This window comes from Rattus rattus, chromosome 9 (assembly GCF_011064425.1).
Source record: "Rattus rattus isolate New Zealand chromosome 9, Rrattus_CSIRO_v1, whole genome shotgun sequence".
NCBI lineage: Eukaryota > Metazoa > Chordata > Mammalia > Rodentia > Muridae > Rattus > Rattus rattus.
In genome coordinates, this window is record NC_046162.1 from 49,429,836 (window position 1) to 49,444,990 (window position 15,155).

At 55.6% G+C, this 15,155-nt stretch overlaps 1 protein-coding gene across 4 annotated transcripts; it reads right to left on the minus strand.

The window, feature by feature from the left end:
• Positions 1 to 70: 70 nt before the first annotated feature.
• Nlgn2 (neuroligin 2) lies at positions 71 to 14,859 on the minus strand. Of its 4 annotated transcripts, XM_032911816.1 has the most exons (9): positions 14,124 to 14,858; positions 11,957 to 12,139; positions 11,047 to 11,741; positions 7,543 to 7,593; positions 5,398 to 5,547; positions 5,041 to 5,226; positions 4,740 to 4,932; positions 3,771 to 4,367; positions 71 to 2,989 (listed from the first exon to the last, which is right to left on the minus strand). In XM_032911816.1, exons 3-9 carry the CDS (start codon positions 11,501 to 11,503, stop codon positions 2,113 to 2,115), a joined length of 2,511 nt encoding a protein of 836 aa, XP_032767707.1. In that variant the 5' UTR covers positions 11,504 to 11,741; positions 11,957 to 12,139; positions 14,124 to 14,858; the 3' UTR covers positions 71 to 2,112. The 4 variants fall into 4 exon arrangements, with proteins under 4 accessions (XP_032767707.1, XP_032767705.1, XP_032767706.1 ...); XM_032911814.1 differs by lacking the exon at positions 11,957 to 12,139; XM_032911815.1 differs by lacking the exon at positions 14,124 to 14,858 and having other exon boundaries at positions 11,957 to 13,455.
• Positions 14,860 to 15,155: the final 296 nt, after the last annotated feature.

Sequence of the window (15,155 nt, forward strand, 5' to 3'; positions counted from 1 at the left end):
CTAACATGACAGGTACAGCCAGGGCTGGGCACCCTCCCCCACCACCTTCTAACACGACAGAGACACACCCAACAGTTAAACTTTTATATTTACAATATTCTCTTCATCTTTTGCCAGGTTTAAAAATGTGTACAGAGCCGCAAAGGGTTGGGGTGGGGACATGGGGTTATTTGGAAAGGGCTGGGCATTGGAGTCCGTGGCTGTATCATGGGGTCCCCCAGCCCCTCTCTCACACCCCAGCTCTGGGGCATCTGCTTACAGGGCTCAGGGCCCAGGTTGATAGCATTTGGAAGGCATGGCTGTTCCAAGAATTGCTAGACCAGGCAGGGGAAAGGGCCAGAAAAGAACTACATTTCCATGGTGGGTGGGGGGGATGGAGAAAGGACAGGGGACTCAAGACCAAGGATTCTGGATCTGGGTGTCAGTGGAAGACAGCACCCCACCCCTATACAAGTTTGGCACTAACATCCCTCAGAAAGCCAAACAACACATGGAGATTCAGCCACACCTGCCCTGGTGTCCCTTAAAACGCTTCCTGACAGCATTCTTTTCCCCAAGAGGTCCAAATCCACAGACCTCTGGGCAGTTGCCTCCCACTTCTCCTTTCAAAATCTTCCTGCTGGTGTCTGCCCTGTCCCCCACGGCCCCTCCATCTGCTCCTTGGTACAGCTGACCTCATTATCTCCCCAGCCTGTTCGTGTAACCTTTCCCCTGACTCCTCCCCTCCCCCTTCCTCAGCTTCTTTTCTTCTTCAACCCAGCCAATCAGGGAGGGGAGACAGGTTAGAGCCGGGGAAGAGGGAAGGCTGGTGTGACCCTGAGATGGGGAGAGAGCATCAAAGAAGGAGCCAGTGATGGAGAAAGAGGAACCAAGGCAGAGAAGGAGAAATGACACGGGGGTGAGACACAAGCGTGGGGGCTTCGGGGGACCACCTTAGCTGCCACCTGCTCCTGGCATTTCCCTTCCCTGGACCAGAACTTAGGGGGTCCTTAGCACATTTTGAGAGTCTCCCAACCCATCTACCCAGTTTGGCACGGATGAGCAATGATCTCAAGGTCTGAGGAAAAGGCTGTCCTCAGGCCCCACGAGGGCGTTAAGTTAAACATGCATGGCCTCTTTGTGTGTCATGTGCCATGCCCCCCATCCTCCCACCTCAGCATCTCCCTCGAAGTCTGTACTTCCCACGTGGCTTCTGTCAGTCTGAAGTCGGTTCCCACCTGCTATGCAAGGAGGAAGCATGTGCTGGACCTGAGGTCTGGGAGAATGCAGGGAAGTGCTGAGGAACGCAGGACCCTCTGCCTGGGAAACACACATCCACATGCAAGAACATGTTTCCATTCGATGAGATGTGTCCTGGACCATGGGAAGGTAAGTTTCCAGGCAGTACTGGGATGCACAGAGATCCTCCCCTTCCTCTAGTAGGAAATCTGGGTTGTCTGTGGAAGGTGAGGGCTTCCAGGGAGAACGTGCTTCACCTGACTGTGCCATGGGGGAGAAACATGCTTTTCAGGGGTGGGTGGGGAGCGGGGTCCAGGGGGCCTGTGATTTCCTTGCTGCTCCCCAGGTACCACCCTGCATAGTCTGGTGGCCAAGGGTCACCCTGTGTGCACACATCACTTCCAGGGTCTCCAGGGGGTTGAACGGGGAGAAGGCGAAGGCATGGGGTACAAATCCCCGCAGAAATTCTTTGAGGAGGCCAACATGTCCAGGGCGGCAAAAAACCCAAATCAAAACAAAAACAACAACAAAAAAACAAACAAACAAACCTTACCCTGCACATGGGAAACACCCCCACCCCTCCCCCCATGAGGAAAGCGTGTCTCCACATGGGCAAAAAGACTTCCACATTTCCACACACCGAAGACTGGTGTCCCAAAGGAAGGCAAAAAAATGCCCCTAGGTGTTCAAAGGCCCAGGTCCAGAGGAGATAATGGGGCTCTCTGCATGGGAAAAAACTCGCTTCCCAGTGAGGAATCCCATGTCCACCTTAACACTGCTCCACGAAGTTTTGACAAATCCACAGGGGTAAAGCCCGGTGCCAAGTCCTCCTCCCTGCCTTCGAGTGGCCTGGGCTGGGGAGGGTTAGGGAGGCAGACCTCCCCAAGCCGCCCCCTATACCCGAGTGGTGGAGTGGGGATGGGGTAGCGTGTTGTTGTGGCTGGTAGCAGTAGGGGGTGGTGGTGGGAAGGGCCCAAAGGGGTGGAGAGAAGGAGGTGGGGGTGGGGGCGGGGGCCCCAGGCCACTGGGCAGCAGGGTCAGGGCCCCCGGGGCCAAGAGAGGCACATCGTCCGGTGCCCGGCGCAAGGCCAGGGTATAGTCGGGTGGACAGGCAGGGCGCAGGGCCTCAGCAGGGTCCGCCCCAACGCCACCACCCCGCTTCAGCTGCAGCGATACCAGCTCCTCCTCAGGGGGTAGCTCGCGGCCAGCAGTGGGAAGCAAGGGGCCCCCACCAGGCACACCTGAGCCTGAGCCTCCTGGTGGGCTAAGCCGCCTGCACCGCAGCTCCTGGCGCCGGTCCCGCTTGTAGTAGAGGGCGGCAAAGGCAAGGATGTTGAGGAAGAGGAGGGAGGCACCCACTGCTACAGTCACGCTTAGCTCCGTGGAGTAGTCCCTCGAGTCACCGGGGAAGCGGTCATAGGCCCTTGGGCCCAGGTCAATATCAGACTCAGGTGGCAGAGTGGCGGGTGGGGGAGGACGGCGTGTGCCGGAAGTGCCAGGACCCGGTGTGCGAGGTGGCCAGCGTGTGGCGTAGGGAGGCAGGCGAGTGGTGGTGGTGAAGAGCTCTGTGTGCAGGTTGTGCAGGTGGGGCACGAGCTCCAGCCAGAAGGCCACCTTGTTGGCACGGTAGTTGTCACGCACGCGTGGTTTCAAGCCTATGTGCAGGTACTGCTTTTCCTTGCTGTTGAACTTGCTCCATACCACCTCTTCAAAGCGGTTGGGCTTGGTGTGGATGAACTTGGTGTCCTGTGGCACAGGCTGGTTGGGGTCACTGTGGGCACAGGAGGGCAAGGAAAGGAGTGAGGGTGAGGCTTGGAAGGAGGATGGAGCAGCAGAGGGGAGGGAGAAGTCAGAGACCAGGAAACATCTACAGCTAGAAAAGTTTACACAGAGTGGTGCATGCCTACAATCCCAGCACTTAGGAGGCATAAGAAATGGTTGGCCTGGGCTAGATAGTGAGGCCCTGCCACACACATGTACACACGCACGCGCACACACACACACACACACACACACACACACACACACACACACACACATACACAAAGAGAGAGAGAGACAGAGAGAGACAGAGACGGGGGAGATGAGAGAGACTCTTGAAGAGAGAGAGGTGAAGTTTCAAGAGACACAAAGCTAAGGCAGAAATGGAGAGACAGGCACACAAGACATAGCCAAAGCCATTAAGAGCAGCCAGAAGATAAAAACCAAAGAGAGTGGACCTCAGGAAAGAGACAGAGACAAAGTGACAGACAGACAGAAATTGTCTATACTTAGATGCAGACCAAGCTGGACAGACAGCAGTCACACCAAAGCTACCTAAGAAAGCCCATCCCAGAAAAGACTGGGACTTTTCTAACACTACTGAATCTCCAACCCTCAATGTCTGATGCAAGAATGTTCAGCACTTTGTCTCAGGAGAGCAAGGGCAGGTGAGAGCCTGTGTCTTCCTAGAGGAATGATGGCCTTGTGAAGGAAGAACCAGCCAAGGAAGGCAAGGGTACCTCAACCTACAAGGGTGCCCCACCCAGCCCCACTAGGCCCTCTGGCCTCACCCAGTCTTGGCGAAGTTGGTCCAGTAGGTCATGACTACTGCGCTGAGCATGACATCATTCTTGGAGAAGTTGCAGGGGAAGAGGTCGGTGGCACCCACCATGGGCACACCAAAGACGTAGGGCAGCTCATCCCCATGCGCTGCATCTGCCCACTCTGGCCGGCCCTCAGCCTGGCAGTGGTGGTAAAAAGTGTAAAAGTAGACAGGGGACTGGTAGTCAGCATGTAGCTTGGCAGTGGCCACAGCTGGGGCTACCCATTGGTGGTCAGTAAAGAGTGCCAACAGGGTCTTACGCCGCATCTCGCCATTGTCCCGGTCAGCCCAGTCTGTGTACATGAACTTGATGGTCTCTCGAAGCACATCCTTGCCCTCTGGATACCCATACAAGTTGTCCACAAAGTTGGAGACAGTGAAGTCAAAGGCGCTGGCAGACACCCCGTCCTCACTCTCTGCAGAGTCCTCCACGAACTTGAGACCCTCTCCCTGGTTGACACCAATGAGCATGTCGTAGTTGAGGAATTCTCCCTGTTGCATGAGGATCTCAGGGTCATCAGGGACTACATCGCCGTCCACCACAGGCCCAAAGGCAATGTGGTAGCTGGGGAGAAGGGGGCAAGGTCTCACCATCCAGTTGTTGGCCTCCTCTGGGCCCATGGTTTCCTAAGCCACGCACAGGTGCCTCCCTCTGCCTAGAGGACCTTTCCCCATGATCTGAAGACTCATGGAGTCCTTCGGGGCATTCTGGCCTCTCTGAGCATCCTCCTAAAGCATCTTGTGAAACCCTGTGCTTGATCTATTGTGGTATGGTGACCTCCACATAAGGGAGGCTGCTAACAGACGGCCACTAGGGGAATCTGAAGCTCACTTCTCCTTGCCCAATTAGATTGCGTCTAAGAACCTCTCACCTCAACCTCCATGGAACCAGCTAGGAAAGCAGAGACCTGGACCCAGCCCTCTCCCACCCCCATACCGGGCAGGCTGCACATCCTGGTCTACTAGCTCCCGGGAAGACTTCCGGCGTAGACACTCCACAGCTTCCGTACTGTCCTCTCGGTCACAGCCCACTTTGGCTGCCAGCAGCCGCGTGTACTTGAGCGGCTGGTAGTTGACAGACCAGCTGGAAATGGCAGTGCCACTCTGAGCAATGGCCTTCTGGAACAGCCCTGGTGGGACAGGCAGACCTCAGGCTAGGGTGTTATCAGTCAAAGGAAGGAGAGGATCGGTAGAGTTAGGTTTTGGGCAGGGAAGGCAGGTGAGGAGGCCGCTGGTACCTTCTGAATGATGGGAGAGGATCAGCAAGTTGACACAGGAGGCCCCCGCACCAGACCCAAAGATAGTGATGCGTTCAGGGTCACCGCCAAAGTGGGCAATGTTTTCACTGAGCCAGCGCAGGGCCTGGATCTGGTCCAGGAGCCCGTAGTTGCCTTTTGCAGCCTGGTCACCAGTGCTGAGAAAGCCTAGGGGTGGAAGAAGGGTACTCCCTGGAGGTGTCACAGCATCCTTGCCCCTCAGACAGGAGCTTAATGCAGTGAAGCCTATCAGGTATTCTGGCGTACTTGGGGGGGACCCTGCCCACCAGGACTGCTTCCCAGACTTTGCCCCCCCCAGAGTTGGCTGCCCACCCTCACCGAGCACCCCAAGACGGTAGTTGAGTGTGGCTACGATGACATTGCCATAGGCAGCCAGGACTGAGCCGTCGAACATGTTCCCGGTGCCCTCCATGTAGGAGCCGCCGTGTAGAAACAGCATGACTGGTTTCTTCCCAGAGTCCCGGATATCTGCGAGGGGAGGGGGTGGCAGGTGGGCCAGGAGATTGGGGACAAGGACACAGTCAGACCAGAAGCAACACTTTGGAGCTCTCAGGCCTTCTGAGGACCAGCCTGGAGCTCAGGGGACTTGTCACTAATATCCCTGGCGGGGGGCAAGACCGGATTCCCCTCCCTCCCTCCCCGGCTAAGCCTAGAGGAAGGTCCCTCCTCATCATTGGCCAGCATGAGTCCAAGCACTTCACCAAATGTTGGGCACATTTTCCAAGAATCCCAACAGAGGCCAAGGGTAGGAAGTGGCCCTCCTCGGGGCTTCTCCACACATACAACAAATCTCCTTCCTGCTCCTGGGAAGAGCGGACTAAGGCTAGGAATAGGACTGGCGGTGCTGGGAAGGGCGCTGGCATCTCCTCAGCTCAGGCTTGGGCCTCAGCTCCACATGGCACCCTAGTCTGTGGGTGAGGGGTGCCAGGCCTTAGGGTCCCTGGGGGCTTGGTCTCCTCCCCGCCCTAATTCCTTTCTAGGTCACCTCCCCAGTTACCATGGCAACCCCCAGCCTAATTACTGTGGCAGGAGAAGGCACGGTGGGAAAGAGCCTGCTTAATGAAGACATGGTAAAGCTCTGACTCTTGGACTCTCCACCCTCGGAACTGGCCTCTACTACACTGAAGCTCTCCTGCCGTATCCGAAAGAATTCTTTAGATGGCTGCCACATGTAGCAGGCCATGAAAGCTCTGGACTGGACAACAGAGTGAAAATTCCTAAAGAGGGTGGTTGGGAGTCCAGGAGGCTTGCAGGGGGTCCTCAAGGCTGTATAGCCTGCTTCCTCACTACTACTACTACTAGCAGAGGGTTTCTCTGGAGTCCTAGGCTGGAGTCAGCTCCGGCTCTCTCTGAACGCTTGGCGTGCTCTGGGGCTCTAACTTACTGTAGAGCTCTCAGCTAACGTCTGTCATGGGAGCCAGGCCTAGACCCTACAGCTGGTGTCCAGCACCTGCGCCATCTCCCGCATCCTGCCAGAAGGGCAACCTGCATGTTGTAGGACAGGCCCTTTCCGCCTCCTGTTCTGGTCTCTGGAGTTCTTTGGCCAGAGTTCTCTCTATGCCCATCCCCAAGATGCTATTCTTCCAGCCCTAACTTCACAATGTGCTCTCCACCAGGGTCCTGCCCTAAATGTCCTCCTCCTCTCCCGCCCTCCCCCAAACCCTCTCCCTGTGGGGGGAGGATATTAGAAAGGGAAGGAGCAGGAAGAGGGGCAGGGGCAACAAGAATTCAAAACCAACAACAAAAACCAGGATCAAGAAAGAAGAAAGAAAGAAAAAAACGACAACCAAAAAGCAAGAAGATCTTGGGGCAGATTCAACAAGAAAAGAAAAAACAAAAAGCTCCCTCTGGGAAAAAAAGAAAACAAGAAAAAAATTCTTTGCATTATTTCAAAATTTTGTGACTTCAAGATATTGGGCCCTGATTTAAAATTTTTTCAAATTCTTTGATTCACTTCAGATGTTCACTTTTTTTTTTTTTTTTTTTTAAATCTGACAGGCTTTGGTTAGAAATTGTAGCAGGTTTCTAATATTTTGATTAATGTCACTAATTTGTCAATTTTTTTCAAATGTTATTTTGCTTCAGATTAAAACTTTTTTTTTTTCCGGTCAAATGGTACATTTCACATGTTGTGAAACACTCCAGATTTCTTTTAAACTCTCAACATTTTATCCAGCTTTTTTTTTCTGGCAATCCAATTCCTCCTTCTCTTTCCACCTTATTTCACCATGGCTAGCCTTTCTGGCAGGTTAACTAGTGGGTCCAACATTGTTCAAATTTTGTTTGAAGTTTTCATAATTCTTTTTTACAATTATTAAAAATTTTTTCTTTTCTTTTGCATTTTTAGTTGGGAGAACGACTGGAGGGGGGGCCTTGAGAGCTGTGGGGACATTTAGTTAGGGGCAGGGCCATCAGAGTCCTCTTCAAAGCAACCACATGCATCAGCGGGATTTTTAAATCTACCTGTGTCTGGCGGATTGAGCGTCGCCTCGTCACGTTTTTTTGTGAGCGGACCTAAGACCGGGAACACAAAACAGAGAAAAAAGGACAATTTTGTGGGGAAAGATGGGGGGTCAAGGGAGGTGGTAGATGGGGGGAGGGAGAGAAAGCAGAAAAGGGAGGGGGAGAGGCAGAAAAATAAGCCAAAAAAAAGCAAAATCTGTTTGCAAGAAAAAGAAACCAAGAAAAGAGAAAAACGTTTCTATAACCCAACTTTCCCCTCCCCAGAAAAAGTCATGCCCCAAAGAAAAGATGGGTTGAGGGGTGGGGTGCCTGAGTGGGCCAAGGCTGTCTTGAGACACGGTTTCTTAATGGGAAAGGACTTGGCTTTTTGGTGTGTTTGCTACTTGCTGGAAATGACATAGTGTTAGGGGAATGGGGTTGGGGGTGGGCCTAAGGGACACCAAGGCTGGCTTGCCACCCAGGCCATCTTTCACACAGACTCCTTTCAGGGCCAGCCACATGCTACTATGGGCTGTCCACTTCAGGCTGTAAGAGGAGGCTGTGCAGGAAGGACTCTACTTCCCTCTGGATTGTTCTGGAGGTCAGAAGGCAGAATAGGTTTGGGGCAGACTACCCCATGGCTCATTGACTCCAGAAGCCCCTGCTGCCAACTGAAGGGCTATGGATAGGTCAGCTAGGGCTGCCTGCCTGCCCACCTACCCAGCCTTACCCACCACCAGCTTTTCTCTTCCATCCATACTCACAGGCCTGGCCTTTCTCATCCCATTTCCCCAATGTGGGCAAAGCAGGGAAAGGGGTTATCAGGTCTTGCCCTCCACTCCAGCTTATCCGTTCACAGTCCCACCCACCTCAGCCCTTGCCCAGGCCTCTTCTCCTCCCCACCAAATTGTGATTTTTTTTTTCCCCCTTAGGATCACCAGCCCCACCCTAGATCCACTGCTAGAGCCCTCCTCCCCTCTCAGGGCATTCATTCTGCTGACAGCAGGAAACAGTGCCTTGAGCCAGTCTTATACATAAAGGTGTCCTTCTGGGAGACAATGTGGGGCTAGGGTCAGCAACAGTCCCAGCAGAGCCCAGAGACTGGTGTCAGACTTCTTTTGGATTTGGGGGTTAGTCAGGGGAGAGCTGAGACTGAAGAATCTCGGGGAGTTCCCCAGGCTGACTGGTTCTCCCCCAAACTCAGGGAAGGACGAGGTCAACAAGGCTCAGACTAGCACAATGATGACCCACTTGGTGGACCTGGGGCCAGGGCCTCTATTTTGTGAGAGGATATGGATTGGGATGAAGTCAGCTGGGCATTCATAACCGTGAGACTGTGGGGAGTGTGTGTGTGTGTGTGTGTGTGTGTGTGTGTGTGTGTCTGAGTCAACCACTTCCTCCTAGAGCTGGTGTGAAGACTTAGTGAGATCACCTGAATGTGTCAGGCCCCAATCAGGTCTGCAATATGCAACAGTTAAAAATACAGAAGGTGTGGGAAGGCGTGGAGTTGAGGGAGGGAGGGAGGGAGGGAGCGATCTATGTGCAGATGGAGTGGACAGTCCAGCGGTGAGAAGTGTTAGATGGTTCACACAGGTGTGAGGAGAAAGTCCCCATGAGGAAGACAGGGAGTGGATAGCTTATGTGAAAGTGAGGGGACTATTGATGGGGGGGGGCGCACTCATAAACCCAGCACTCAGGAGGTAAAGGCAGGAGGATTATCAAAAGTTCATGGAAGGGCCTGAGCTTCGCAGTGAGTTCTAGACCATTCTAGGCTACAGAATGAGACCCTGTCTTAAAAGCGCAGGCACACACACACACACACACACACACACACACACACACACACACACACACACACAGAGTAATGGAGTGTCAATGAAGAGCAGTGGTGAGATGAAGGATGAACAAGCACTTCAGGGAGATAAGGTGCATAACTGGCAAGGGAACGGGCGCTGGGAGAGGGCAGCAGAATCTGTGGACAGGTTGTTAGAAGTCATGGTTTTCCCTGGGGAGGAGTATTTAGCTAGAATCAGGGCAGTAGGTGGTCCATATGGGAGATACCAGCATGGACATGGGCACATTAAGGTACTCAGTCATCCTGTGATTGGCATAAGAGGAATCTTGGTGCAAGGTAAAAGGTGTTAGTATTGGACCTTTCGGGAGGGCGATCTCAAGGTTACGTGGATATAAAAACTGCACATGTGGGGGCTACCAGAGCATCCAGGGATACAGGATCATGACCCTGGCATCCAGGATCATGAGGAGGTTGAGGTCCATGCAAGTAATGGGAAGTATGGGTCATGTGTACTCTGTGAAGGGGTTCAGAGCTGTAACTTGTAAGATATTGGAACACATAACCAGCTGGGAAAATGGTCATTTTAAGCATTTGAGGCTCAGTTACTGTAGAACTTGAGTACACAATGAGGAGGTACAGTATGGGATTCATTCGGGGATCCTGGTTACCAGACAGACCTGCACATAAAATTACCAGAAACTAGCTGGAGGAAGCACGTGGCTCAGTCTGCCCTGTGGTGAGACTGTATGTCAGAAGGGCAACGTGGGAGCTATCTGTGATGCTGGTGTGTGTGTGCGCGACTGCATGTGTGCGCACATGCACGTGTGTGTGTGTGTGTGTGCATAGGAGTGCATGTGCGTGTATCTGGAAAGTGTTCTGATTAATCTTGGTGTGCGTGCGTGCATGCGTGTGTGTGTGTGTGTGTATGTGTGTGTGTGTGTGTGCGCGTGTGTGCATGTGTAGCTGGAAAGCCTTCTGATTAATCTTGGAGTGCAGAAGGTTGGTGAGTGGAAAGATATCTAAGAGCAACTGCTGGGGTACAGAGCTGTCATAGAGCGAACAGGAATTCATTCACAAAAACAGCATCACAAACCCAAGGAGGATGTTCTGATAGGGATGGCTTGTTGTGCTGTGAGTGGAAGGCCTTTGCTAAGAAGCTTCCCTGACCCTTCAGGGATGTGGAGGGATATCTGTCTAGGAGACAGAAGTCTCCCATAAGAAGTCACTGAATACCACTGACAAGGGTACTCAACTCAGGTAAGGGACTGATAGGTGCCCTATGACAGAAGTCAGGGCAGGCTGGTCTGAGGATGGGGACTCTAAGTGGTATGCCTGGAACTAAAACGTGGGTATAGTTAAGTGGGAAGAAAGGCAGGAGGCAAGGCTGGAGGAGACATCCATCACCTGAACAGCCACCAACATTGAGATTAAGTGTCTGACTGCGTGCCTTTTTCAGGGGAGGACGGGTGAGCCTGGCCTAATGCCAGCTACCTTTCCTTCTAGAGCACAAAGAGTTTCTGCTGTGAGATGCTTGTGGGATGCTCCTAGGACTACCTGATAAGCAGGCACCCTTACCTCAGAGGATCCGCAGAGGCTTGCAGGGGCATACTGCCCCTCACTGCCCATCAAGGCCCAGCTTAGGGGCTGAAGTCGGTCCTGTGCTTGAGGGTCTGCGTGCGCGTTTGTGGGCTGTGTCCACAGGGTGCCCGGTCTTGTGCCCGTGCCCTTACCGTCCTCAGTGGGCACGTAGAGGTTGAGGTACAGGCAGTCCTCGCTCTGGTTCTGCACGTAGGTGGCGGCCGCCTCCAAGTTGTCGGTGAACCACACAGGCAGCATGATGGCCGGCAGGGCCCCGTGCAGGTTCTGCGGGCAGGCGGGCGGCAGGGTGGTGGCGTTGCGCACGCCGGGCCACGAGGCAGGTGCCTCAGGCGGCTGGAAGCGGCGGGCGCCCAAGGGCGGCGTGGCGTAGGGCACGCCCAAGAACTGCACGACCGGGCCCAGGATCTCGTTGTTGAGCTCGCGCCGCACACCGCGCACTCGCCCGTAGGCTGTGTTCACCACCGGGAAGCGCTCCTCCCCGAGGCTGCCGAGGCCCAGGCCTGGGCCGCCCGGGGCGCCGCCGCCGGGACCCCCTCCTCCCCGTTGAGCCCCAGCCAGCCCCACCAGACACAACGCCAGGAGCCACATGCTGATTGGGGGACCCCCCCTCCCTCCCCTGACCCCCCCCTCGGAGAGAGAGAAGGGGGGGAGAGGGAGGGAGGCCCCCCTCGCCCCAGGAGGGAGGAGGGGGCGGGGAAAGGAAGGAGGAGGGGTACGGGTAGGGACCTGGGTTAGAAGGGACAGAAGAGGAGTCTATTTCTCTCCATGGAGGGGGTAAGGGGTGGGGAAGGGGAAGAAGGTAGAAGAAGATGCTGGGAGGCCCGACCTGCCCGGTGAAGGGGAGAACGGGGACCCGGACAGGGTGTGCAAGATCCAGACAGACAAACAGACAGAAAAATACAGAGAGGTGGAAGAAGGGAAGGGAAATTGGATGGGGAGGACAGAAAGGATGGGGAAACAAGAGACAAGTGGTTAGTGGCTTGAATTTCAGATCAAGTTACCCCTTTCTTCCACCCGCAGACCCCCCCCCCTGGCACCTACCCCCTTTCCCCAGCAGCCCTCTTCCCTCCGCAGAGACCTAGGTTGGGGGTGGCGTCAGATGTGGTAAATGTCCCGGGCAGGGTCAGAGGAGGGAAGGTCCTAGACTCAACGTGCCCCTTTCCTGCCTCTATCCCTCCCAGGCAGGCTCTCCCTAGGGACTCAGGAGTCCCAGTCCCCACTTCCCTGGGAGAGAATGAGATAGACAAGGAAGAGAAAATAAAAATACCAAGTCATTAATTAGCAGGAAGTGGCGGGTTTGTTTATACGTGTTAATTACTCCTGAGCTGTAATTTCATGGCGCTGAACCCCCACTCCAGGCCAGACTCTGGGCCTTCTCAGGACTGTACAAACCCCAGTACCTTCTGTCCCCATCAGCATACCATTCCCTAAAGATCTGTGCACTTGGGAACCCTTTTCTTCCCCAGGCCCTTCCATGTCTTCCCTTAGAAGTTGGGGTGCCTAGAGCCAGGGGTTAGAGTGAGGAGGGGATGCTGAAGGGGCAAATCCAGGGACAGATGCAGGATCCTGCAGCCGGTTGCTGGGCGACAGGATGCTGCCCCGCAATGTTACCTCGGCAACGGGCTGCAGCTTTAACCCTGGAGGGGGGTGGTCTAGAGGAAGAGGGGAAGGGGCTTGCTTGGTTGCTGAGTCCACTCAGGCCATGAGAGGGAGGACAGAGACATGAGTCAGAACGCTAGTTTCACCCAATCTTATCAGAGAGGAAGAAGTATATAAGAGGGGAAGGGTAGTCTAGGAGAACAGAGACTCCTAAGAGACATACCCCCTCCCCCCATCCTGCTTAGCCCCATCAAAGCCTAACCCTACTGACCAGGTCTCTGGCAGATGGGGAGGGGGTGGCAGAAGCATTACAGAGGTCGGCTTCTCAAATAAGCCTACTGATGTTCCCCCTCACATAATCAGGAAGAGCCTTGGACCCTGTCTGAGGTCTTCTTTGCACAGCATTTTGACCTGCGTCCTGAGGCAAACCTCAGGTATCTTCTCACCCCAGAAGTCCTCCTCCCCTTCCCTTTCCCCTTCCCCTTGCCAGCCCCCAGTATTACTGCTTGGATGCCTGGGTGCCCAGGCAGCAGGGGCAGGACCAGTAAAAAGGTAGGCAGGGCAGACACCCAGGTCATTTCCGTAAGCCCCCCCTTAGCACCCCCCCTTCAGGACTGTTTGCTGACGCCGGGCTTTTCAGAGCCAGGCGCCAGCCCGCGGGTGGCTCTCTGCAGGTGTCAATTTATTCCAGAGATGAGGACACAGGAGTCCTCACCACTCACACCCAGTCATGCCCTCCCCCTTTTGAGGTCCTTTTAGGCTTCTGTTCTCCCATCAGCTGAAGGGGGGGTTGTAGTTGACCCCCCCATCTCTTCTTCCTATGCCAGTCTGGGCCTTGCTGTCTCTTCTCCCTTCTCCCAACATGGCCTGCCTCAGTCGCCCCTTTCCCTTAAGGTACTTTGGGCCCCTTGCCTCTTCTCCTCTAGCTTTTCTCTTTTCCCCTCCCACTAGAGCCCTCCCCCATCTTTCTCCTCTATACAGGGTCCCTCGGAGCATCTTTCCTTGGCCTTAACTGGCTTGCTCCAGCTCTTGCTCTCAACCCTCGGTCTTTTCTCATTTCTGTCTCCTTGGTGTTTCTCATCGCTCTCTCCTCCAAATACCTTCTCTGATTTTCTCCCTCAAGTGCTCGCTCACGCTCTCTCTCTCGCTCTCTCTCTCTCCTTTTTTCTATTACTCTCTCCCCCATTTTCTCTCTTCATCTCTGTCTGCCACATCTTGCTTCCCCTCCTCCCGATCCCTCTGCCTTCCGTTCCATTCCAGCCCAGGCCTGACTCCCCCAACCGGGGAGAGTTGAGGGACGGGGGCTCAGGCCGCAGCCCCCCCCCCTTCCTGCAGTGGGGAAAATGGCTTGGCCGGGAAGGGGAGAAGGAGGGGGAGGGGGAGATGGGAACACACGGGGTCTGTGGGCCCATTCAAAGGATCATTCATGGACTGGAGAGAGGCAGAGACAAAGAGACCAAGACGCAGAGACACGGCGAGAGCATCCTTAGGCGGAGACACGCAGACAGAGCAGGCTGAGGGAAACCAGGCGCAGGGAGGAATATGGGAAGAGGAAGACCCCAATGGACTGCCGCGCAGCCCCCTCCACCCAGCATGGCTTAGCTCCTACCTGGATCAGCCCTGGGGCCGTGGTGCCTCCATCCAGGGCTACGAGTGGGGGGCGGACGGGCTTCAGAAGGGGGCGGCGGCCTCTGAGCCCCCTGTGGCCCCCGCAGGCCCAGCCCCTGCCTGCAGCGCCTCACCCGGGGGGGGGGATCGCCCCAGCCCTGGGGGGGGCCGGGATCCAGTCGATCCCCAGGAAAAGGAAAGCTAGGGTATAGGGTCAGAGGAAGCTCAAGAACAGGGAACCCCGCAGTGGGGAAGGCTGAGCCAGGAGGAAGCAATGGGACAGGACTGGACTGGAGATCCACTGGCTCTCTGGGATGGCTTCGAAGGACCAGGAGGCGGTCCAGGCGGAAGATCCTAAGGGATCGGGTGCTGGAGGAGGAGTCCACGGCAATCCCTAGGGGCCCGGAGCCCCGGAGCGCAGAATCCGCGGTGCAGGGGCAGGGATCCAGCCGGAATCCTCGGGGAGGGGGAGGGATCTAGTCGATCCCGAGGGCGGGCGGGAGAGGGAGATCCGGGGAGTCAGAAGAGGGCGGGGGCCGAGCCTCGAGGCAGAGGTCGGTGCGGCTCCTAGGAAGGAAGGCGAGGGGTAGGGGAGGCTTTGGGGAATGCTCAGTAGCCAGGAGGCCCGGACTCCTGGCTCTGCGCGCCAGGGCCCGCCCGCCCCGCGTCCATCCCAGCTCGAGAGTGATGATCCGCCGGCGGAGCAGCCGCAGCAGCCCCGCGCGTCACCGCGCGGCCGCCTCCCCCGCCCCCTGCCGAGAGAGCGGCGCACACCCCTCGCTCGCACCCGCCTGCCCACCCGCCCTCTGGAGTGTGGGGGGATTGAAGACAGTGAAGGGGGTGGGAGTGGACAGACGGACGGATGGACGTAGCGAACTGGAGCAGGGTGAAGACATCCTTCTCCCGCCCCTCCCGGATCTCCCACCCTCGGGGCTCTCCGGGTCTAGCAAGGGGGAGAACATCTGAACTATAGAGGGCAGGGCATCAAACGAAGAAGGCGGGGCCTCTAGGCAGAGAGGCGGGGCTATTATAG